The sequence below is a fragment of the Idiotropiscis lumnitzeri genome, chromosome 3, assembly GCF_059441095.1.
Source record: "Idiotropiscis lumnitzeri isolate Australia: NSW breed Sydney's pygmy pipehorse chromosome 3, RoL_Ilum_1.0, whole genome shotgun sequence".
NCBI lineage: Eukaryota > Metazoa > Chordata > Actinopteri > Syngnathiformes > Syngnathidae > Idiotropiscis > Idiotropiscis lumnitzeri.
Window position 1 is genome coordinate 25,685,745 of NC_142393.1, and position 25,090 is coordinate 25,710,834.

Below are 25,090 nucleotides of genomic sequence, written 5' to 3' on the forward strand. Positions count from 1 at the left end.
AAGAATAGAATGTGTACTTATACTTTAACCAATCTTTTTGTCATGTTTTTATATACAAGTACATAAACTTCCACTTCAATTCTAGAGCGTGAGTACGCTTGCCTTATCAGGTAAACCGTGTCGACTGATCGTCAGTCAGATTGAGTTGGTTCTGACGCAGTAACCAAAATGCACCGCTAAGAGGCAGCAGAGTCATATCGAGGCCCTAGGGCCCTATTAAACAACTCCGGCAGAGGGCGAAGAAGAATGAGTTTCCGTCGCTGAGAGCTAGTGGCGAGTTGCTAATGCTGAGGAGAAGCGCCTCGTTTGAAGGTATTGTATTTGTCAATGTAGTTTTAATTGGGAATTAATCATTATTGGTCTAGATTATAAATGCATACCCCTTCCAAAGAGTTGCGGATTATTTCAACCCACCAAGCGGAGTTTGTGTTAATTTGTATTGGGTGCTATGCCGTAGTCAGGCTTCATTGTTATGTTTTTATCAGAGGCCTGACTGTCTATTTCCGGTGTTATGTTACTGTAAAACGACGATCTCATCATTTGAATAATCACGTTTTGCTCCAGACTGTTATTCGGGACACTTGTATTCCCTCTTTTTTGTAAGGATTTATCATCATGAGCTATGCAGAGAAACCAGACGACATAACGAGGGACGAATGGCTGGATAAACTCAACAATGTCCACATTCAGAGAGCTGATATGAACAGACTTATTATGAACTATTTGGTGACAGGTGCGGTACTACTTGGAATTTTCTTGACCCGAGAGCAGAAAACAAAAGCAGTGAATGTGACCTCTGTTTTTGCGCAACAGAGGGCTTCAAAGAGGCGGCAGAGAAATTCAGAATGGAGTCTGGGATTGAGCCAAGTGTGGACTTGGAATCGCTTGATGAGAGAATAAAGATTAGAGAAATGATTCTGAAGGGGCAGATCCAGGATGCCATTGCGCTGATCAACAGTCTGCATCCGGAACTGCTGGATACCAATCGCTACCTTTACTTTCACTTGCAGGTAATTTCATCCATCCATTATTTATAGATAGTATTCCATGACATGATATGGGTCAACCTTATATTGTGTCAGTCATTCCTCTTACCCCGGAAAAGACACCGGGATGTTAAAATTAGGTTCTTAAAAGGCCCTCGGCGCTCTGACAAACAAGTACAAGTGTCAACCAGATTGATTACATTTGTATCCCAGTACACCTGAATATGCATTGCCAGAATTAAAAAAAAGTGAATAAAAAACAGATTCCTGTATTAAATTCAAATAATATTCATCAACAAGCGTATGCAAACATAGGTTGTCTGAACGTGTCGTCCCGACCCAGTCTAATGACAAACAGCACAATGCAAATGTTTGATTAACAAGTTGATGGATAATCATTGAATTTTGACAGAATGTGGTAGACTTGTGATTTTTGACTGAATGACAATTTTAATTGGTTTTACTTAAGTGTTGAATCAAATGTTTTGCTATTGTTTTTGTTACTTTCTTCTTTTATTCTTTGGTGAGTGATGCGTTGGAGACATCTTCAATAAGCCTAACATTCTTCTTTTTGCAAAATTGCATGAAGAAAATTCCTCTCATTCAGCAGATATTTTCCCCCTTGCTGTTTTTTTTTGGTTTTTTTTCCCAAACTTTGTTTATTCGTTTTTTTATTAGAAATGACACAGCCATACAAATCTATAAAGAGATAAATGTAAGACACACAGTACAACTCCCCTTGAACATGGAAAGTATAAGAGAACATACTTAAGCAAACAAAACAAAAACTATAAGGGAAAAAAAATTAAAAAGCCTCCAATCACTCCCATTTGCTGTTTTGACTCGGGTTTGCATCTGTTTGTGTTCGTGTTTGCAGCAGCAGCATCTTATTGAACTCATTCGCTTGAGGGAGACGGAAGCTGCCCTTGAATTTGCCCAGTCACAGTTAGCAGAGCAGGGCGAGGAAAGCCGAGAATGTCTGACTGAGATGGAGAGGACGCTGGCCTTGCTGGCGTTTGATAACCCCGAGGAGTCACCTTTTGGAGATCTACTCAATATGATGCAGAGACAAAAGGTAATGTTCAAATATAAAAGCATATGCCCATCATAAAGATAAAGATTACCTTTAATGGTCCCACAATGGGGAAATTTGCAGTGTTACAGCAGCAGAGATATAGATCACCCTGAGGCGGTGGTGTAATGTAGCCGTTAATGTATAACATTAGCAGCAGACATTCATAAAAAGCATGCAAACATACACGGTATATACGTGTATACACAGATCGCCATGCATATACACACTTACATCCCACAACATATACAAGTGTAAGGAAACACTCCTAATGTCTGTCCATGGTACAGAGGGGAAATAAATAAAAACGCTGCAATGATAAAAAAAAAAATATATTGAATGATAGAAAATACTGCAATGATGAAAGTACTGTAATGCAAAGAGTACTGAAATGATGGAAAAATACTGCAATGATAGAAAATACTTCAATGATAAAAGTACTGTAATAGTCAAAGTACTGCAATGATAGAAAATACTGCAATGACAAAAGTACTGTAATGGTAAAAGTACTGCAATGATCAAAAATACTGCAATGAGAAAAGTCTTGTAATAGTAGAAGTACTGCAATAATAGAAAATACTGGAATGATAAAAGTACTGTAGTGGTAAAAGTACTGCAATGATAGAATATACTGCAATGATAAAAGTACTGTAATAGTGAAAGTACTGCAATGATAGAAAATACTGCAGTGATAAAAGTACTGTAATGATAAGAATACTGTAATGGTAAACGAAATACAGCATTGGTCAATATTTAAGTACAGCATTGGATAAAGCACAGTAGTAGTGTGTATTGCATTCTAGGACTGCACAATTTCACGAATGCCCACCTGTTTGTAGGCCTGACCTAATGTTCTTGTTAAAAAGTCTGACAGCAGCCGGCAGGAAGGAGCGACGAAATCTCTCTTTCGTACAGCGAGGGTGTAACAGTCTATCACTGAAGGAGCTGAGGAGTGTTCTAAGAGTGTCATTGAGTGGGTGGGCTGGGTTGCCCAGCATTGATGACAGTTTTGCCGTCATCCTCCTGCCCCCCACTGAGTCCACAGAGTCCAGGCAGCAGCCCAGGACAGAGCTGGCCCTCCTCACTAATTTCTCCAGTCTCTTTTTGTCCCGGCCCGAGATGCCTCCTGCCCAGGAGTCCACTCCATAGAAAATGACTGGTGAAACCACAGAGTCATAGAAGTTCCTGAGGAGTGTCCCCCGAACGCCAAAGGACCTCAGCCTCCTGAGTAGGAAGACTCTGCTCTGACCCTTCCTGTAGAGAGCACTCCAGTCCAGTTTATTGTTCAGATGAACACCCAGGTACTTGTAAGTTCAGACCCTCTCAACGTCTGTTCCGTGGATTTTCACTGGTGCAGGTGGAGAGTGCCGACGCTTGCAGAAATCCACCACCAACTCTTTGGATTTCCCAGTGTTGATTTTGGAGGCGGTTCTGCTGACACCAGTCTACAAAACCCTGAGTAACCCCTCTGTACTCCCGATCGTCTTCGTCCACAAAACCCTGAGTAACCCCTCTGTACTCCTGATAGTCTCTGTCAGTGATGAGGTCGACAATCGCGGAGTCATCAGAGAACTTCTGCAGGTGACAGGTGGAGGAATTGTATTTGTAGTCCGAGGTGTAGAGGGTGAACAGGGAGGGAGCCAGAACAGTTCCGTGCGGCGCTCCCGTGCTGCAGAGGAGCACGTCAGACACACAGTCCTGTGTTCTCACGTACTGTGGCCGGTTTGTGAGGTAGTCGTGGATCCATGTGATGAGGTGGTGGGCCACTCCAGCTTGTCTCCCAATTGGGTAGGCTGGATGGTGTTGAAAGCACTGGAGAAATCAAAGAACATGATCCTCACAGTGCTCCCCGCCTTCTCCAGGTGGGAGAGTGAAGTGCGGAGCAGGTAGATGATGGCATCATCGACACTGATGCCAGGCTAGTATGCCAACTGGGTCTGGCCAAACAGAATATATAACGCAATACATTGTTCCGTTGCCACTTTGCGCGTCATGTTTTGCGGCTCCAGTGTTTTTCCCAAATATTCTTCCCCATTAAAAAAAAATAAATAAATAGAAAATACAGCCATTTTGGCAGCCATATTGCGGAAATACACGTTTCCAATAGATGAGTTGACTTGGAAGCTTTGTACATACCCACGGGTACTCATACATGGCGGGTGATTGGTTCCCGGCGCAAGATCGTGGATTGGTGCAGGAGTGGATTCATCCCGTGAGCTGATTGGATGCCATGACCCAACATCTTTGCTTGTTGTACCTGGACAGTCCACGTTAGTAAACGAACGGCACATTTCAACATCTGTTCGAAAACTCATAATGTTATTGAAATGTGCCTTTCATTTAGTCAGGGACGAGCCAGATAAGCGGATAGAAAATGTCTGTGTTCAGAAGCTGTAAGCGGAGCTCGCTCAGCCACCCAACAAACACAGCTTGGTAGTCTCTCTTCATTTTGCAGTTTTAAAGTTACATTTGTTGTGTATCAAGTATTCAGAAGGTTGGGAACCATTTTGGTGGGCCGGCACAGCATAATGGCTCACCTGACTGCTCAGGAAGGAAGAGCATTGTCCAATTGTTCATTATATATGTGTTTCTCTTTCAGGTGTGGAGTGAAGTGAATCAATCTGTGCTTGACTATGAAAATCGGGAGTCAACACCCAAGTTGGCCAAACTCCTGAAGCTGCTGCTGTGGGCTCAAAACGAACTTGATCAAAAGAAAGTCAAGTATCCCAAAATGACAGACCTCAGCAAGGGGACCATCGAGGAGCCAAAATAATGAGAGCATGATATGGACTAGTTTCCGCTATCTATTTGTACCCCATGAAAATGAAATCACTTTTGTCCCCCAAACTTTTATTACTTTGAACTGGATTGATATAATTTTAAAATGACCTCTAAACTCAATGGAAAATGTTATTTTACTTGATGTTATCATTTATATATACTGAATGAAGACCGTCTTTCGTTTTTCAATATATACATGTACACTAGTTTTTTTTCTGTCTATTGGCAGGGAAAGTTGGTATTGGAAAGTGAATAAAGCCTAAATTAGGCTGTCAGTCTGCGCGTGACCATTAAGGTATGCTTCCAGTGAAAATGTTTGGCTGTGTGTGCATGTCCTCAACAAAAGCGTCACATATCAGCAACCAGACAACACAATAAGACACTTGGGATGCTTCTAAATGCTTGGTTTACTAGAACTTTCCTCTTAATGGCTGGAAAGGTTAAGGCACCTGCAGACACAAAGACACACGGATGCTATTATGTTCATGAGTGAAATAAGCTGCTCTTTTACTATACCTGCTGTGCTTCCATTCATTGTTGTTTTATTTTGCAATAAAAGCAAGTTTTACAATTTTACTAAAGCTTGGTGTGTTCAATGAAAGAGGGATGCGTTTACTCATTTGTGATAAGGTGTAATTCAGGGACTGACGTCGGTTTTCGACAATGACTGAGCCAAGGCACATAGTATTTTGTATTGGAAGGATATCATGGCAAACCACCAAACAAGTGTAGTGTCGCAAAAAGCATATACAGTTCACAGAACAAGAACGAGACCAGATGTGTGAGTGCCGGTGAGTAGGGCAAACCTTTTGCTGTTTTGTTTTGTTGAAAGAAGATTTGCTTTGGGGTTCTAGCTAATTGCAATATTGCGATTTATTTTTGACAAATTTAAACACAAAATGTATGCGGTAATGGATCAAAGTTGCTTTACGACGATTGGTGAAAAGGCGGGAAAATGCATGGGTTTCCTGATCCGAAAAAAGATTAAGGTAGCGTTCAGCTGTGATTTTTAGTCGTTAATTATGACCCCATTGAGTAAATGTTGAGACGAACGTTCATTCAAATGCAAGAGTTCTTAACGAATGTGGATACAACAATGTCTTCGAGTTGAAAGTTTTTATCTTGGGATGCAGAATGATAATACCGCAAATATTCTGTGGTTTGTATATCTCTGGAAGTGGCATAAGGTCACTTGCAGAGGGAATGAAAACGTTTTAACTTTGTGAATAATCTGTTTGTTCTCCGACCAACCCGTGAGTTTCGTGATGACTTGTCGTTTAGTGCGTAAAAAAAGTAGCTCTATAGTATGAGGCCCACTTTCAGATGTCAATGGCATGCACTCTTCCAGTCTATCCTAACACTCCACAAATTCAGTTCTTTTATTATACTCAAAATGTAATGTCAATATGCCAAACCCTGTTCGAAAAATACGCTCACCTAGTAGATTGAAAATAAAAGGAGTAAGTTTTATTTGTAAACTTATTCACGCCTTCTCAAACCATTCCACCTTCAAAATGAATACTGGCTAGTCTTAAGTCACATGGTCTCTTCTCTCTTACAATCTTTTCGGCATGTGGGACTACGGAGGTAGATGACAAGTGCTGTCTGGCCAAGCAGAATGTGGATTTGGCGGCCATGGAAACCAACTTCCGGATTGCTTAGACGAAATTCTATGTATAGTGGAAATGGGGCGTTGCTGATCTCAACTCGGATCGTTTTGTGTTGAGAATAAGTACTTCAAAGACATCCTCAATTCCACTTAAAAGCCTTCCTTACTAGAAGCAGAGCCTGGGGACTCTGTAGTGGGCTCTCCTGTCTCTGGGGTTAAAGTCACAGAGATGATCAAAAAGCTCCTTGGTGGCAGTGCGCCAGGGCTGGATGAGATCTTTTGAATGGTGGCTGAAAATTAAAAAATGTAATAGTTGCGTTGTAGAGTAAATGCTTACACTTGTGTAATGTAATTTACACAGCAAACAGTGAAAAAACGGCAAGTAGAGGTTGGCCACTGCCGGATGATTTTGTTGGAACGTTGCCTAATAACTACATCCATCCATCCATCATCTAAGCCACTTTTTCTCACAAGGGTCACGGTCATGCTGGAGCTTATATTGTAACTTTATGTATGTATGTAACTCTAATCTCGTTGCACACTTGAGTACAATGACAATAAAGGGATTTCTGATTCTGATTCTGATTCTGAACTTGTTGGACCTTGACGCATCTATGCAGTTGCTGGGGTCCTTTTATGCTTTGTTCCTTTGTTATGGCATATAGGCCTAATGCTTTAGAGCACGGGTCCTCAATCTTGTTCCTCGAGGGCCGGTGTCCTGCAGGTTTTCCATCTCCCCCTGCTGCAACACAGCTGATTCAAATGATCAAATAATCAGCAAGGTCTGCAGAAGCTAGATAACAATCGCTCAGGTGTGTTGCACCAGGGAGAGGTGGAAAACGGGCAGAACACCGGCCCTCGAGGAACAGGATTGAAGACCCCTGCTTTAGAGTATTTATGCTCAAGTTATTCAGTGACACATGGTCAGTACGTCAAGCTTTCTTTGAGTGAGGATGTCAGCTATCTTTCATGTCTTCTGAATCCAGCCATGCTTTGTTTTTACTTAAATTTTTGTATATGAAGACTTTTCAAATTCCGTGCCATGTCTGCTTCTGGGTCCAAACCCGCTCCTCACGTGACAGTACGTACTTACCAATCAAGGACCCAGCACCTGAGACAGAATCCGTCGAGCCGCAGATGTCACCACCTGATCCTAACCAACCCTCGACCTCCAATCGAGGAGTAATCGTCTCACTGCCTGCTGCTTTGGCTTTTCACCTGGAACCCCTTGTGTCGCTCCTCCTCAATGGGCCGCCTTCAGCCTGCCGACCACCCCCACACCCTTCAGCTCTGTCTTCCTCCACGTCTCTCTCACCTGTGCCTTCTAGTCGTGTCGATCCGAACCTATACCCGTCACCTCGTTCACTGTGTAATTCTTCACGTAATCCTGTTCACCCCGTTTCTTCTAGTGTACCTTCCTCGGAACCTTCACTCAGGGCCGCTCGTGTCTCTCGTATTTCCCAACCTCTATGATGGCATTCTGATGAGGCAGGGCCCTGAGCAGCACCTCGGCAGCAGTAAGCCTCCGTCCCATCTCCTCGACTCCACCCGAATCCAACCATGCTCCGGCTGGGTAAGCCCTGCGCCTGCCCTCTGACTCTGCTCTGGCGGCTCAAGCCAAGCGGCTGTCCTCAGACTCTATTACGCTGGTGCAAGCCTTGTGACCGATCTCAGACACTGTTCTAGTGGCACAAGCTCTGCGGTCGTCCCACCGACCTAGCTCCGCCGGCGCAAAACCCACGACCGCCCTTTGACCTTCCTCCAGCGGCACGAACTCCGGGGCCACCCTCCGACAAGATGTTTTGCAAAGTGAATGAAATTTGCTGTCATTACTTCTGCTCTTGCTGCTGCTGCACAGTTTATGAGTTTCAGAACAGAAACACAAACACATTTTTCTCATTAAGAGAAGTTAAAATAATATTCAAAAGAAAAGGTGGTGTCAAAGCTCATTTTGAATTAGTCTTTCATGAGTACAGCCATTTTTATTGATTGTGTACTGGACATGTTGACCTGTTTCACTTGGATAATTAGGCTTTCCGTTTTTTTTTAGGCTGATAAGACGTTAACTCAATGCTTAGCACTTGATATATTTCTGTAGGAGATATTTTACAGTTTTTTTCTGGAAGTGGCAAACTTAAGTTCCTGGAGCCACATTTTCTTGAATGTGAAATAAACGCCTAATATTTGTTTGACTGGCAAAGGTGTTTAATTGGAACATTACTAAATATTTAGTATTTAAGTGTGCTCTGTTGAAAATGACTAAATATTGAAACTATATAAAAATGTGAACATAGGCTAGACATTAAGGGAAGTTGGACTTTGGTTCGGACCTTTTAATTGGAAGATATTTTAGTCGTGGACCTCTGTGACTTTTAATTGAATACCTGTGGTTTAGACCTTGGCAATGTAAGATGGCCACCGGTGGCTTCAGTTTCCCTTAGCATTCACTTTCTGGTTCAGCGCCCTCTACCGACCATACAAAGACGTGCAGAGGTAAAAACTGACACGTGGATTTCTCCTCTGTAGGGCATCAGGAAAAACAGACTCCTCTGCTCAGTTTCCGGTCGGCGGTTCTTGAAGCTTTTTTTCACGGCGAGATATGTGTATCCGTACGCCGAAAGTCCGTCGTGTCTTCCTGTTTCTACTGTCGGGAAGAAATTGAAGCCGACGATCGAGGCTGCCGCTAACACAGAAAGCGCGTTGAATGGCAGTGATTCACAAACATGGCAAGAACCTTAGTCCAGATTTGCTCAGCCACAAGGAGAACCATCCGGCCGACAAGACTGGAGTCCCTGGATGTCACAAGAAGTGGGCCGAACACAACAATAACTGGTCAAGGTAATGTTTCACGATTGATTGTTTGCTGTGACGAGCTACCCATCAAGCTAGTTCCCAATGTTAATTTTAAAGTTAAAAAAACTGTTCTACTTGTAATTAAATGGCACGCTGTAGCACTTGGGCGTTGAGCTGTTAAATGTTTGCGTCGAACTCTGGTTGAGTTGGAAGGAAGCGTTTGCTTCCCCGATGTGCCTCTGTATGTGAAAACGAATGCAACAGAACATGATTGTTGTGATGACATTGTTTAAAATTGTTTTCCAACTTTAAAGGAGCCCAAGAACCAAGATAGTTTTTGATCAGGAAACTGAAATGAGAAATTTTCTTTTTTATCCATTCATTTTGAAGAAGTTAGGAAATAAGTGACGACTTGATAAACGCCTATTTTTAATGAGGAATATGGCCACGCACCCCTTTGCTCTCCCCATGGTCCTACAAGAGTCACGAAAGGGAACGATTACAAAATCTCCATTGGAAATCATTGTACTTTCATTGCTTATAACGTCAAAAAATGGTGATCGGTTGGCACCCCAATTAACGTGGACATCCCTACCTATGACCACTTAAACATATCAAAAGGGTTAACCTCTCCGTGGCCGATTTATATCAGAATGAGGAACTTCGGAAGTGAGCAAAGGTACATAGATGAGGCTGGGAGGAGGGCACACTGCTTCTTTGTTGATCTTGGTGAGGATGCCCGGCATAAAATCACCAGTCGGGATATTTACAGAGACTGAAGTGGGAATGAGTTGACATGCACATTTATTTGGATGAGGATTTTTTTCGACTGTAGGCTATCTAATTACAACGCGCGGTTTTATTCTTTGGAATGTGACAGGTCCGGGCTTCGCATACACCGCTCAATGTTACTTTCCAATGTTACACTCGGCTGTGGAGTCGGCCTCCTCGCTATAACTTTTTGTTCGCTTACGGTCATTTGACATTGACGGTCCCTAAGCGGCCCCGCAACGCGCGTCGTTCATGAAGACCACCTCCGGGGTTCATCGATGAGGATTTTTTTCCGACTTGTGCCGCAATGCTGACAGGTCATTGAATCGGCTGCCAGCTGTGGTGTTCGCGAACGAGCATGAGTGGCAACAGCCAGGCATCCCCGGCACCAAGTCGTCAGTAAGAAACTAATTTTGGTGAGCTAACGTCAGCTCTGTAGCGGCCCAAAGCTAATTGCGGCCCTGAGCAGTGCTGTTAATTTAAACAATGTCACGGAATGTACTTTTGTTATCCGTGGGGGGTGGGGGGGTGTAGGCATCGATGGCTGGTTGCCATCTCACACTTAACAAACGATCTGTGTTACTATTGTCCCAAATATAACCAGTCGGGCTTTGTGTGCTCGTTCTTGCTCTTGTCCGCTTCAGCCTGAGTAAGTGAAGAAGAGATCAGCACGGTGTTTTTGGTTTTGTCGAGGTGATCACATGAGCTCACGTTTGATGTTAATAAATCCAAAGCATTGTGCGGAACACTTTTATACATTCACAGGTTGCAGGGGACAAGAGTAGTAATGTACATTAGCATTTTGGTTTTAGACAACAGAATTGTCAATTCGTCCAAAATTACCTCGCTTGCGTCCCTGCTGTGACGTAGACGCTGAAACCGGAAAAAAATAACAAGCCGCTCTCTTAAAAGCGGCGTGCCAATTTGTCATAAATCTCATCACAAAAAAAACTTGAATCACTACAGAGGGGGTATATTTTTTACATGTGATCCTGTTATATAAGTGCTACTGTTAACGTCAGTGAAGTGTCCCGTTAATGTATTTCTTGTATTTTTTATTTTTTTTACATTAAAAAAATTCTCATGGAACAAAATCAAACAAAGATGTCACCAAAAGTCTGGCCTTCACACGGAATATTGAGGATCTTGTCTCAATTTTCTCACGACTAAATACGTACACAAAAAGATCAATGAAGTCAAATTGTATTATTTCCCAGGGCTCACCTTTTACATGGTTTCCCAACCTTGTTGAGCCAAGGCATATATTTTACAGGATGCAGGGCAAGTTTATTTGTGTAACACATTTTGGCAACATGGTGACTCAAATTGGTTCACATAGCATATTAATCGCATCAACACACAATGAAAACAAAAAGGTTGATCTTGTTAATGGACCAAAAAACAATATTACAGTGCAGTTTCGAGGGAAGTCGACAGGTTTGACTTGGACGACTTAAAGAGACACTTAGATGAGCTTAACATTAGCGCATATAGAATAGGTTTGCATGTAAAAATGAAATCAGTACTAAAATACCCCCCTAAAAGACTCTGTAGTGATTTTTTTTTCTTTTTGTGACAAACAGGCACGCCCTTTTTAGGAGCCCGACTTATTTTTTTCCGGTCTCAGCGCCTACCTCAGAGCGGGGGGGCAAGTGACGTAATATTGCTTGTTTTGTCAGCCACCAATGTGCAAATGTACATTACTATTCTTGTCCACTTAAACCTGAAAGTCAAAAAGCGTTCTGCACAATAGTTTGTGTCACTAACCATATTCATATTTTTGGAAAAGCAGCAGTGATTTTATTTATTAGATTGTATTTCCATTTGAAGTTTGCATTGTTGAATACTACTTCCGGTCTAAGCTATGTGCTTTTATTTTGAATGCAATTTTCCTGTTTAGTACAACAGTTAACATGTAAGGTAACTTAACAAAAAGTACGGCCAAGTGTTTCATATATAGCCTCAAAAAAACTGACATTCCTTTCTCTGCCCCCCCCCAAAAATGTGTTGTGTTGTTGAATGTGAAATATGTAAGCTAATCGTTTGCGTCTGTTTTGACACGTGTTTCAGCTCTTATGGTGATTTGGTTCCAAGGTTACCCGGTTATGAATAAATGTTGCTCAAAAAATAAACCACAAAATCATCAGTAAAGTCTCATCCTTGTTCGGAGGGCATGCTAGTTTGGATTTATTGAAATCAAACTTGAGCTCATGTGATCACCTCGAAAACACACACACGCATGCACGCACACGCACGTATGCACTCGCGCGCACACAGAGCATGATGTGATATGTTGTTTTTAAATTGTGCAGGCCAGTGGCAAGGGTATGGACAGTGGTGCTCTTTCTTGGTACGTGCCTCCTCTACTGTGCCCGGGTGGCGATGCCCATCTGTGCGGTTAGCATGGCCGAGAAGTTCAACTGGAGCAAGAGAGAGTCTGGCATGGTTCTGGGCAGCTTCTTCTGGGGTTACTGCATCACACAAGTGTTTGGAGGCTATGTCAGTGACCGGTGGGTGTCATAGTTTGTTGACATATGAATCCTATTCAAGTGAAACATCAGCCAACAAAGTCACAGTCACAGGTTGATGCTGATGCGGTACTTAACTGTGTGCTCACAGGGTGGGAGGAGAAAAAGTCCTCCTGCTCTCTGCTGCTGCCTGGGGCTCTATGACAGCCTTCACTCCCATCTTGGCCCATTTTTGTTCCCAACCCATCTTCTCAATGACGCTGTCCCGGTTCCTCATGGGTCTTTTGCAAGGTAAACTAGCTTGATTGCACGATATGACATCTTTACTCACTCACTTTACTGTGTTTTGCGCACGTAGCAAATGTTTTTTTTTTAATTAATTTGTTTTTTAATCAGAGTTTGTTAAAGGTTGCAAATTGTTGCATAGATATTCACAAACAGCTATTCTTGTTGCCATCAATCATTTTGAACATGTTCAAAATTACTTTGTGACAAGAAAAAATGTAACCGTTAAAAACTGTTGGCGACAGTTTTTGCAACCTTGAACCAACCCTGAAGAACTACCTTACAGCGTACACTTATATTCGCAGTGACTTTCATACTTTTCATACTACATTCGTGTAACCTAATGACATCCAGTACGGTTTATAGCATGGTTAAAAAAATGACTTTTACTGTCACGAAGTTCTACTGATTATAATAAATATATAATGATAAGCCAAGGTGAGATCAGTTTTAGCCAACATGAGTGATGTCATGAATGCTTTGATGCAACATACTGGTTAAAAGAAACGTCAATCTTGGGACTCTTTCATCTACGAACAGCTCCAAACGTGCAACAAGGGAATAAATATCTGCATCTCCAGTATTCCAATGTGAAGGGAGCTATGGTTTATTTTGATTGGAGAAGTATTTGTTTGGTTATTTATGTTGGTATATTATGTTTCATGTACAGCTGCGGCTGTTGCGAAAGTGCGATGTGATAAATTGAATTGAGTAAAAGGGAGCATTTAGAAAAACGCTTATACAAAATGACCCTGGAAAAAGAAAAAAAATATTAGGAAGGAGATTAAAAAGATTGCATGCTGCGGTAGAGTTTGCATACCTCAGTAAAGTCGTGGTCTAAGTGATCTCAGTTGGAAGCGCCAACTACAATAACAAACACATTGTACATCTTGTCTAGATTAGACGTTTGCTTTAATATATTTGGTGGATTATTTGTGCAATATTGATTGCAGGTGTTCATTACCCTTCTTTGGCAAGCCTGTGCTCTCAGAAGGTGGTGGAAAGTGAGCGAGGCTTCCTCATGAGCACTGTGGGCAGCGGCTCCTACCTGGGGTGAGTTAGTGCGTAAAATATGTTGTGTAGTGGGGACCGTCGCAAAAGCTGCACCTGTGTGACCTTTTGTAGCACCCTTGTGATCGGAGGGGCTGGTTCCCTCATGTTGGACCTGTACGGCTGGGAGAGCGTCTTCTATGTGTCGGGTCTGCTGGCAGTCATGTGGGCATACTGCATGTGGAAATACTTACTCAGAGGAGAAGGCAAGTCAGTTTTTTTTGTAGTCTTGTCTGTGGTGTTTGGTGTCCTTTCTTATCGGTATAAATGAGTTCAGTGTCCCCTCATATGCAAACCCTTGTGTTCTTTTGTACTTTTTGCAGGGCCAATCATCAGTCTGGAGTCCTTAGGAAATGGTGGCCCACAGTCCAAATTGACCAAAAGGCATTGGTTACGGCTCTTCAAACAACCTGCAGTCTGGTGAGAAAATTGATATCGTGCGTAAATAATATGCGTTAAAATAGAACAACCGCCAGTGTTTCCCACAGATTTGAAATCTACTTGGGTGGGTGGACGCCGACAGGGGAGGGGCAATTTAATTTTTTTATTTTATATTACGCTTCATATCGTGCATTATAGTGAATTTTCTGAGTAAAAATTACCACCACATTACTCAGTAACACCACATTTTTGCACGTATTTTGCATTCAAATAAAAAAAAAAAAAAAACATTATAAAATAAAGCTGTGATTGGAGTGTAACAGTAAACTGGGTGGGGACAGTGCAAAACAAACATGCTGAGCCTTAAAACATATAACACCATGTTGTTTGAGATGTTAATCCACATTCCCAAAGCAAAAGTGCTTTCCAAGCAGTGCTGTTTATGTCAACGATGGCGATGATGAAAATATTTCGTTAACGCCCCTTTTATCATGACAAACGTGGCTGTTTGGTGACAAAAACATGACGTGACGTACATGAATTTGCGTTGACAAGACGGTACAAAATTGTTAGTGTGTTGTTCGTCTGACAGCTACTTGGTTCTGATAACCGCAAGCTGTTACAAGTAAAGAAGACGTTGATAGAGTTTTTACTTCTGGTACTTTCTTCTACAAGTCTATGTTTTTAAAACCTTTTTATTTTGTTTATTTATGTTGCTTTAAGTGAAATAATGCATAAATAAATAAAATGTTTTGGTTCTCGGCTTATTTTGGAGCAATGAACATTGATTCCACTATTACCACTTTATCTGTTTCTAATGCGTAATCCTAAGTAGTCGATCAGAAAGTCTTTGCTATTGGGTGCAAACCGTGTTTGCCTATTTTGAACGGATTAAAACATTTTTGAGTTTTCGTCAACTAAATTTACAAAATCTAGACTAAAACTTTTATGGGGTTTTCGTCGACTAAAGCTATCACGAATATGAATGGCTAAATGTGCCGAAAACTAATAAGCATTTTTGTCCAAAAGACTAAGACTAAATCTAAAATGCCTGACTGTTTGCAAGCATGAAGTTCACAGAGTCTGGGGTCAGAATTTGAATCAAAATGTAACAGAACGGCTGCCATAACATCATCGAACATGAGTAAAATAATCATCTAAGGTATGGCATGATCGCCTTAGCCTAAATATGGTTTAAGTTGGTCTATTGGGACCATTCAAAAATGACATATAGTTGAGATTTTGCACTTATTATAGGTTTGAATGGAAACTCTATGATCCCGGATCTTGCCTCTGTGTTGTCTTTAAAAAAAAGTCATGCGATCGTCCGTCAACTTGAATAGGTTATTTTTAAGGTTTCCAGTAAAGTTACAACAGAACACACAAAGACAACCAGTTTGTTAATGTTACTCCATTGTCAATATCCTACAGCCTCAAAACGATGACGGAGTGTGCAGTGCTGTGTGCGCCAACTAATCACAGCCTCCAAGTAATTTGGATTTTGAAGAGATGCGCGGCAAAGTGGCTGCGTTGGTGTTGAGCGCCGCGCGAGAGCGACAAATTATTTTCCATTACTGAACGCTACCAATGTTTTCATTATATTACACTGGTTACTAAATTCAAAGACATGTCAATTCAAATAAAAATTTGGCAGATTACCACTCTTCTTCAGACTTTTAAATTTTGTAGTTTTAAATGTCAAACAAAGAACAGTGGATTGCTTGCTATTTACAGGACACTTTTACTCAAGTTGACAGTTTTCAAACGCCATATTTTCGTAAGGTTTGTTTTTCAACTTTCAAGAAATTTATCTCATGTCTGATTTACTTTATGATGTACCAGAAGATTCACACTTCAGATAACTCTAGTCAACATCTTATCTTTAACAGAGATACCTACCTATGTGCCCTTAAACTTATTTTTGACGCAGGTTTGATAAAAAACATCGTGACTTTTTTTCCTACATCAGGTTTTTCTGCAATTAAAATTTTTTTTTTCATTTTTAAGTTTGACCTGTATAAGCTTGCGCAATATGGATAACTATAGAATTTCAGGAGACATTTCCACCTGTTGCTGAACCTAACCCTGAATTCGTAAGCATTATCAAATAGCCATCCATCCATGATCCAAGCTGCTTATCCTCACACGGATCGCAGGTGTGCTGGAGCCTAGCCCAGCTGTCTTCAGGCACTAGGTGGGGTACGCTACGTTATTATTAGTAGTAGTTGTAGTTAGGTTGACTATGATGATGATGGTGAAAACCTGAAGTGCTAGGGAAAAAATAGGGCCGATTTGGAATCAGCGCAAAAAATCTAGAAAGCTTTACTTTCGTGTAATTGTTGCCGGTTACATTTAGTAGCAGGAATGAATTGGCCTGAAGAGGAAACCCATAGCACAGACAAATCAAATCCCAAAAGCAAAGCAACACATTGCACCTTGTGTTTGTATACAATGACATCATTTCTTAGCAATGCCCGCGCCCATTGATTTTGTGTTTCTCTCTTTTGCTTTATTTCCTGACCAGCGCCGTGATCATTGCACACCTTTGCACAGCGAGCACATTCTTCACATTGTTGTCTTGGCTGCCAACCTTCTTTAAAGACACGTTCCCTGATGCAAAGGTAAGATGATCCATTTAAGCCATACCTTTTGTTCCCCAATCCCAACGTGATTATGTGATTAAATAAAATACAAAAATGGGAGTGCACCCTTATTGTGATTACACAATGGTTTTTTTTCCTTGTCCATCATAATATGGTGCTGCACTTTAGTTACCATGGCTACACTTCACTCCTCATCATGGACAGCAGGCAATAGAGTAATGGCAGCAGACGAGACTACTATTGTGGGGAAGAATATGCAAAACAATGCAAAAGAAAATGACTGAAGCTACAATACATTTTGTATGCATACATATTTTCCTATGGTGTTCAAATGTAATGAGGAAAGTTGTACCACAGAAGCAAAAACTTTCAAACTTAAATAGAACAATTCAAATGTGTTTTGAAGCTAACTGATATTCTGATATTTCTCATTCAGGGTTGGGTGTTCAATGTCATTCCTTGGTTGGTGGCCATCCCTTCATCGCTCTTTAGTGGCTACCTGTCTGACCACCTCATAAGTCAAGGTAAAAAAGCTAACTTTGCGGGCATTGCTGCTTTCAAATAGTCTTTTCACTTAAGCGGCTGTCAAAATGTCATCCAACAGGCTTTGACACGGCCTTGGTGAGGAAGTTGATGCAGGTAGGGTCACTGTGCAAACATTCCGCATCTTGAAACATGGTGCAACCTTAAAAGCTTTTCTTTGCGTTTGCCTCTGTAGTTTTTTTCCATGGGGGTCTCCAGCGTGTTTACGTTGCTTCTGTGTGGAAATACCACATTCTTCTGGGCCGTAGTGTTTGTGTCGGCTGCTATGGGCCTCACCACCTTCAGTCACAGGTATTGCCATGTTGCTTGCACCTAAAAGTTTTGTGTGTCAAAAATGATAAGGGCGATCAATTCCGGATCCTCGATGCAAGTTAATTTCACAATCAAATTGTGGCATATATTATGGAAAAAACTTTTTCATAAAACTAAACCAATAATTTATTTAATTGAAAACAAAAGAAGTAATGTTGCATCGCTTTCACTCAATGCATTCAAGCGGCTATTGATGGAAATATTTTCAGAGATAACTGCCAGTATTCGTAACAAATGTTAAAAGTATTCAAGTTCATTCCTCAGCTAGAAATATAGCTGTTGGGATTAAAAAAAATTGAAGTCAAAGCATCAACTCCATCTTTTTACTTAAAAATATAACAGTATTGGTTTTAAAAGTATAAAAGTAAAAGTATTGCAAGGAGACAAAAAAATCATTGACGCAGAATTTTAGTAAAGAGTTTTCTTTTCATGATGTTCAATGTGCCCTGATAGTCTGAAGATGGTTTTCTCATTAATCTTGCGTTCATTAAATGATAATTAATCAGATGAAGCCCAACATGGCTAATACATTTAAATGCCATGTGTAGTATCGACCATTGTGTTTAATGGAGTGGAAGATATGATGACTACCAGTCGTTTAGTATTGAAATGGTGCGAAAAGTCCAACCTTAATGGATTGTCATCGCTAACCTTTATTGTTAGGCAAGTGTGCACCCAAACTTGGGAGGTGTGAGGGCCACGGATGTACAAGTAAGATGACAAAGCTTTCCAAAAGTAATTAGTAGTGTTACTTACAAATATTGCATTTATTAAAGTAAGTATCGATATATATGCTGTAAATTCAGATTTGGCTGAAGTCCGATTTCAAATATTATACACAAGCCCACTAAATGAGCATGCAACATTGAATCACAGCCTGTTTCTTAACAGTAAACCATGGTATTTTTCTCTAATTACTCAGCCATAGCAAACATAGACCATGTACTAGCTAGCCCTAGTTTATCGCTTGGTATTACATACTCAAACTCATTTTTATGGACAGGGCACATCGTAGTTATGTTTTTTCCTCGGAGGGCTCTTATGAGTGTGAATCCAAATAAAAGTATAACCGCAAGCGTTTCAAAACTGAAAGTAAATAAAAAAATTACTGCACACTGTCACTACCTCAAGTGGCATATTAGATTGGGCACATTCCTCCATAGGAAGAAACGGTATGAACCGGTTTTCATTTCATTTGTATTCTGTCTCCAGGGAAATTTTGTATTGTATTGTAAGTTACGGTTCAATGGTTGTCTTTGACAAATACCGGCTACATGTTTTACTTGCTCTGCTGCAGCTGCTGCTGCTGCAAACAAATAGATTCAAATTCAAGATTTTAATTGGAATTTAGGGGCCATTCTGAGTTCAGTTATGAATTTCGTACTGCCCTGCCCGAAATTAGTAGTACAGGTTTGGTCTTACGTGACATTTCTAATTATTTATTTATGTATTTTTAACGCATCTCCGATGCGTTAAAACAACTTATTGTTGCTCTTCTTTGATACTGATCAATTGAATGATCCGAGCTAATGACACTTTTGCTTTACAGTGGTGTATCTGTAAACGTTCAAGATCTTGCTCCGTCTTGTGCAGGAGCCTTGTTCGGTAAGCGAAAAACAATATTTGGATGAAAACCTTTTCCAGAGGATCATTTTGCATTAAAGTTTAACATAGCCTGTGTGTGTTTTTTTGACAGGTGTTATGAACACATGTGGCGCATTCTCAGGTGAGTTTCTTTTATTTGACAACAGTGGGGAAAACAACATAAATCTTTCTCCATGATTTTTTTTTTCACCTTTTAACACACCCTTGAGTCAAATAATTAATCCACCACTCAAAATGATAACTTTGAGCTCACACGCTGTCGGCGGTGTCGCCTCCCGTGTGTCATGTTTATTTCATCAACAAAGCAACATCATGGCATCTACGACAGATGAATAATGGATGATGCAGAATGACAGACGTTGGTCCTGTGAGGGAGTTGCAATGAACTGTGACATTTTCCCAGCAGCAACGAGATGCTATCACATACCTTTCATCTCTTTGGCCTAATCGAGCGTTTGTTGTGCGTGCGTGCGTGTGTGTGTGTGTGTAGGGGTCCTTATGGTGTATTTCTCGGGGTATCTCATCGAGACCACAGGCTCATGGGCGTCCATGTTCAGCCTCATCACCGCCGTCAATCTGCTCGGCCTCTGCATCTTTTCGGCCTTCGCCGAGGCCCGCCGCCTCGACATCGACCCGAGCAAGATACGCCATCACCACATCCATATTTGAATACTTCGTCCCACACCAGTCATGATTGTCCCGTGAAAGAGGTGCTTTGTCCGCACGGGAGATCTGTCTGTATCTCTATCTGTCTGTCTCTCTCTTTCGCCCTCATATACATACAACATGCTCAGAAAGCACAGTACAGTGTCTAAGTATTGTTGCTCACAGATGCACAATCTTAAATCATAAAACGAGCTGCGTGGTGTCAGGGACCGTTCACAGGGAGGCTGGTAATTGTGGAAGGCTTTCAGGACTAACAAAAAAGCACATCATGGTTAAATGTAATTTACGGTAAGCCTGGTTCACAATTACCGGCAGACACCCCACCCATGAAGATAAAAATAAAAATCACAGTTTTCACTGTTTTGAATGTCGTGTGTGTGGTGGGCAGCCACAAGTCAAATTCAACCCATCACGCACAAACCGGTTTTACTCATGAATATTCCCAGGTCAGATGAGAAATCTCGCAAAACCTCTTGAAATTGAACATTGACGAAGAGGATGCTCTGGTGTTACTGATTTATTTTTAGCCAAATGAAAAAACAACATAAAAAGAGAAGGTGGCGACAGCGCGAGCACGGACTTTGACGGTTTTCGCCACGTCGTCACCTTGCTTTCTGATTCAACAAGCTGTGTGCTCGTTTGTCCTCAGGGTACACCACACACAAGTTGCATATCCCCGATTTAAGATTGGCGTGACAAAGACGTCCTTCCAAGCTGTCAAGATCAGTCTGAACACACCAAACACGGCAGGAATATCTAATCAGATAATTTTTGGTGCCATTTGAATAATTGTGGGGGGGAGAGAATCTGGGCTAAAATTGGGGTAATTATTCTGCACTGTGAACCAGGCTTTAGAGTAGCTCAATTTTGTAGTTAGAAAGGGGAGTTTGCGATTTCCAAAAATAAATCACTTCCTGTCATGTCGCTTAAAAAAGTCATAATGACGTAACTTTGGTAGTACTTGGTAAATATGATCGATTTAACGATCAGCTGTCTCCGGCCACATCTTGTGCCTCTGATTTGAATCCTGCATACTCTTGTTCCCTTACTGGCAGGGTATCTCCAGTTATTCAAAAATTATTATTAATTTATTTTTTAAATTTTTTTTAAATCTGGTCGCTAACCCATGCGAATAGTGGGGTTGAACTATGCAAACGTGTTATGTACGATGTGTAAATCATTTGTCATGCACTCGCATGCCATATATAATTATATTATAAATAAGGGAGTGTTACTGTTACACTCATTGGTCTGAACTTCAGTTTTGTTTTTTGCGAAGCCACAATGCTTGTGCCTGCGATTGTGTGATAAATGATTGACACCTCGTAAGTCACTTCCGTCTCTGATTGGTTGTTTTTCCTTGGGTGCTGTGGCTCCTATACCAAATTAGGGGTCATAAAATGTGGCTGTCATTATGACTGTTTTAACTAATATGACAAAAAGTGAAAGAAAATTGGGGGGCAAACTCGTCTTTAAGGTACTTAATATTTTTTGCAGGAGTTGACAAAAACTACTGAAGCAATATGAAACTACGCAAGGGTGATACGTTGGCCAAAGAGAAATCTCGTCAAAGATGTTGGTCTGGATTCCGAAGGTGTACATCCAGAAATGTTTCTTCACTTTTGCAAACAGTTTTGAGATTTTCTACATTTTAAAAGCCTTCATTTCTCAGTACAATTTAGGAATGTTGATGGTAAGGCATGCACAGGATGCTGGAGTCTAGGAAATGTTATAATAATGTGCAAACAGGTTATACGCGAATGATAATGAGGCCATAAATTGATTGCAACAATTCTCAATATTTGGGAATTTGAATCTTAGTTAATACTTCTTGAAGTAATTCAGGCTAATCAATGGGTATATTTTCCTATTGACAATGAAGAATAATTGGTCTAAAATTGTCATCCCTTGTGTTTATCCAGATTTGGATTTTAGACACAATGGAGTTCTGCACTTTGAATGTTCCCAATTTCAAGAAATTGGTCCTGCAATGTCACCTCTTCCTTGAGTAGCATTCTAGTTACAAAACGCGTGAAGTGCTTTTGTTTTGCGTCTTCTTGAGTTCTGTGAGGTGTTGTTGGCAGCGCTCTTATATCCTGTCACAGTTTGTTCCAATCACTGTGGTTACATGTTCTGTTCCAGAAAGGTGAAGAGGCTTTGAGCTGATGATTGCATCCTACCTTTTTGCTTTCCGAAATCAGAAAGACCAAAGTTACTGAAAATGTACTTTTTTTTCATGTCGTTTCATGCTGTAGAAATACCTCATTTAATTTAGAATAAAGTACCTCTATATTTTTATGGCTTAAGACCTATTTGATTTATTTTTACAAAGAATAAATATATTAAGTTGCAATTGCAAACGGGAAAAAAACCGATAGACCTTACTAGTCTTGATGAGAGTATCACTTTGGTGAAAGCAGCTATCGCACTTGCAATTGTCATCATCGTGGATATTTGAGTTATTTCAGAGATGTCTCTTCTCTATGTTCCCTCTTGCCCTTCTTTGCTTTGCTGTGAACTTGTTGCACACTGACGTGATGAATGTTGCCCGTGTTGCGAGACAATGGGAGCTCTTTAGTTTGTAGAACAGGGAAGACCTTTTTGTACTCTATTGTCGAACATAGTGAATCTGTAAATGATTGCTTGTAGCATTTGAAAGTTTGTATATCGAGTTAGGTGCTTACTTGACTTTGCCAATCTATGCATTTATGTTTTTGTGCCTGCTTAGGAGTCACAGTGATGTGATCATTGTGTCTCCGTCTATTAGCTTGATCTTTACATACAAAGACACATCCTTGTTATGCATCTGGTAATGGGCTTTTTTCTTTTTTAATCGCACACCTCATTCCTTGTCCTTCCTTGGCCCAAATATGGCTATATTGTTTTGTATCACAGTCATTGCAGTGTTTATCACATACAGCCTCTGTATCGAGTCAGCAATAGAAAACAGGATAAGGATAGTTAGAGGACGTCAATAGATATCAACATAATTGACGACATGTGACACAATCTGAAAGTGCACATCTGATGTACTAGGGCTGGATGATTATCGAAAAAAAAAAATAATAATCATGATTATTTCTGATTCAGAGTGAAATCACAATTAAAATGATTTTTCATTGATTTCAAATCATTGTATTTTTTTTCTTTTCCTAAAACGCAACTACTCAAAAGTTATCATAGCCTAATGTCCATCCCTGCATGAACACTATTCTTATGGTGAAGTACAAAATGACCTTGTAAATATGTGAAATTGAAGCCTTTTGCAGTACCCATATCTTTTTATCATATATATTTTCTCTTATTTTTACAAAATATGGGGATTTACGGGGTTAACCTGGGATCTCTGGGAATGTATTTTGTGTCATGTCATGTAGAAACGTGTGCTGGTATGACGAAAAAGTCCTTGCGTCTCTGTATCCTTGAATTTTGAGGATACGAAAAACCCTTGAGTTGAAAACTCAACTCAAGGAAAATAAATATCAAAGTCAAATAAGAATATACTAAAATAGCAAAAACAAGTTGTTCTTGCGCGTTTTGGTCTCTTCGGGGCAGTGTGTTGCTGTGCATGAATGCAGTACACACAGAAGAAAGTTGCGATTCAACTCTATTAATGTAGATTGGGAGGAATGTTGTTCCTTTAAGTTGTGTTATCACACCAACGTGTATGTGTTTTCATAGTATTTGTGGTTGAATATTCATTATTTGAAGGAATATCACTCCCAAAGTCGATGCTAATTTCTTGTTCGCGTTTGATTTGGATATTAAATTGACATTAGCAATAGCAATGTTTTTAAAACCACGCATGTTTGTATTGAAATATACAACGAGTGTAATTCTTTTGGTTGGGTGTTTAGTTTTAGCGTAAACTCCAACTCAAGTGTCATTAAGCAGCTTAATGGACGTTTAGGTACTGCAGCATGAGGGACTGGTCAATTTGAGGTACTTTCACAACGGTGGGAACATGTTAACGCGCCATGCCATTTTGCACATTATTTTTCTTCAACTAGAATATTTTCAAGGTCAAAAAAGCCAAAATTGAAACCACAATTTAAATGTGGATTAATTGTCCAGCCCTACACTTTAACATGTTGACGTTCCTCAATGTGAATGTCTTTAACACATTTGTTACCTTATCAATTAGTATTCCTCAGAGGCTTCACTTTCATTCATTTGCTGCATTGTCTTTTCCGCTTCTGTCGCTTATCCTGTAACATTCACACAAGTTGCTGTTTAGTGTGGTTCCAGAGAGCTGTCTTGAGAGATTTGATATTAAAATAAAATGAACTATGTGATGCTGCGAAAATGCAGTATTATACAATGTAACTTATGCTGTTATTTAAAAGCGCATCTTAACATTTAATAAATAAAAATATTTTGTCAACACTCGTGAATGGACTGCAGTATTTGAGGCATCTCTTCATGTGGTTTCTGCGCAATGCCACTGGGAGGCAGTAAAGTGTCGATTATGACGTGAGTGCAAGGCTTGAGGCTTTTTTTCTGCAAGGGAACATGACAGACTTGACCTGACCTTACAATCAATCATCTCATCAGTACTGGTTCCACTCGTGGACCACCCGAGCCCGAAATCCGTCCGGGCCCCCAAGACGTACTGTATGCTGAGGCACCATATGGCATTACACTGTGTGCCATGCTGGCTCGCTGGCACTGTCCATGTGTGAATGGCCAGACGCTTGTCAAACCAGCCCACTCCTTCTCATGGGACCAAACAGCTAGGTTGCCATAGAAACAGATCGCCAGTGCGCTAAGGAGAAAAAAAGGGAGGAGTCGGCTAAAGTAACAAGAAGTTCCAAGTTGGTGGGCTTGATGATCAAAGAGCCTCGCTCATAATGAGGTGGCGCACCACTTATTTGGGCGGTCTCCCCGACAGAAAATGGCGCTGTAAAAGCAGACATAACAGTGATGAGCGACCCACTATTTAATTAGCAGAAAGGAAGCAGAGTGCAGCAGGAATAGATGATGACCACCCCCCACCCCTCGCCCTGCAACTTGTCGGCTAGTCAGAGTAACCCACTAAAGGCAGACGCCATCAGAGAGCCAGAGATACATGTAAATGAAATAGCCCCATTAATTAGTAATTAACATCAAGTTAATGACATTTCACTGTGTCGCCATCCCCACTCCTGTCCTTTCTCCTGGTGGAA

The 25,090-nt window shown here is 40.8% G+C and overlaps 2 protein-coding genes across 3 annotated transcripts; both read left to right on the plus strand.

Annotated features, from left to right (window-relative positions):
• The first annotated feature begins 183 nt into the window (after positions 1–183).
• LOC148340620 (glucose-induced degradation protein 8-B homolog) lies at positions 184–5,412 on the plus strand. The gene is made up of 5 exons (XM_088292280.1): positions 184–312; positions 605–733; positions 814–1,010; positions 1,864–2,061; positions 4,658–5,412. Exons 1-5 carry the CDS (start codon positions 285–287, stop codon positions 4,829–4,831), a joined length of 726 nt encoding a protein of 241 aa, XP_088148406.1. The 5' UTR covers positions 184–284; the 3' UTR covers positions 4,832–5,412.
• A 3,535-nt stretch (positions 5,413–8,947) lies between these two features.
• On the plus strand, positions 8,948–24,331 carry slc17a9b (solute carrier family 17 member 9b). 2 transcript variants are annotated; one of them, XM_088291473.1, is made up of 14 exons: positions 8,948–9,286; positions 12,325–12,522; positions 12,632–12,771; positions 13,719–13,818; positions 13,891–14,021; positions 14,139–14,235; positions 16,721–16,817; positions 17,236–17,323; positions 17,404–17,438; positions 17,518–17,633; positions 19,204–19,259; positions 19,351–19,380; positions 19,750–19,969; positions 21,423–24,331. In XM_088291473.1, exons 1-13 carry the CDS (start codon positions 9,153–9,155, stop codon positions 19,926–19,928), a joined length of 1,401 nt encoding a protein of 466 aa, XP_088147599.1. In that variant the 5' UTR covers positions 8,948–9,152; the 3' UTR covers positions 19,929–19,969; positions 21,423–24,331. The 2 variants fall into 2 exon arrangements, with proteins under 2 accessions (XP_088147599.1, XP_088147598.1); XM_088291472.1 differs by having other exon boundaries at positions 19,750–24,331.
• The last annotated feature ends 759 nt before the right edge of the window (positions 24,332–25,090 follow it).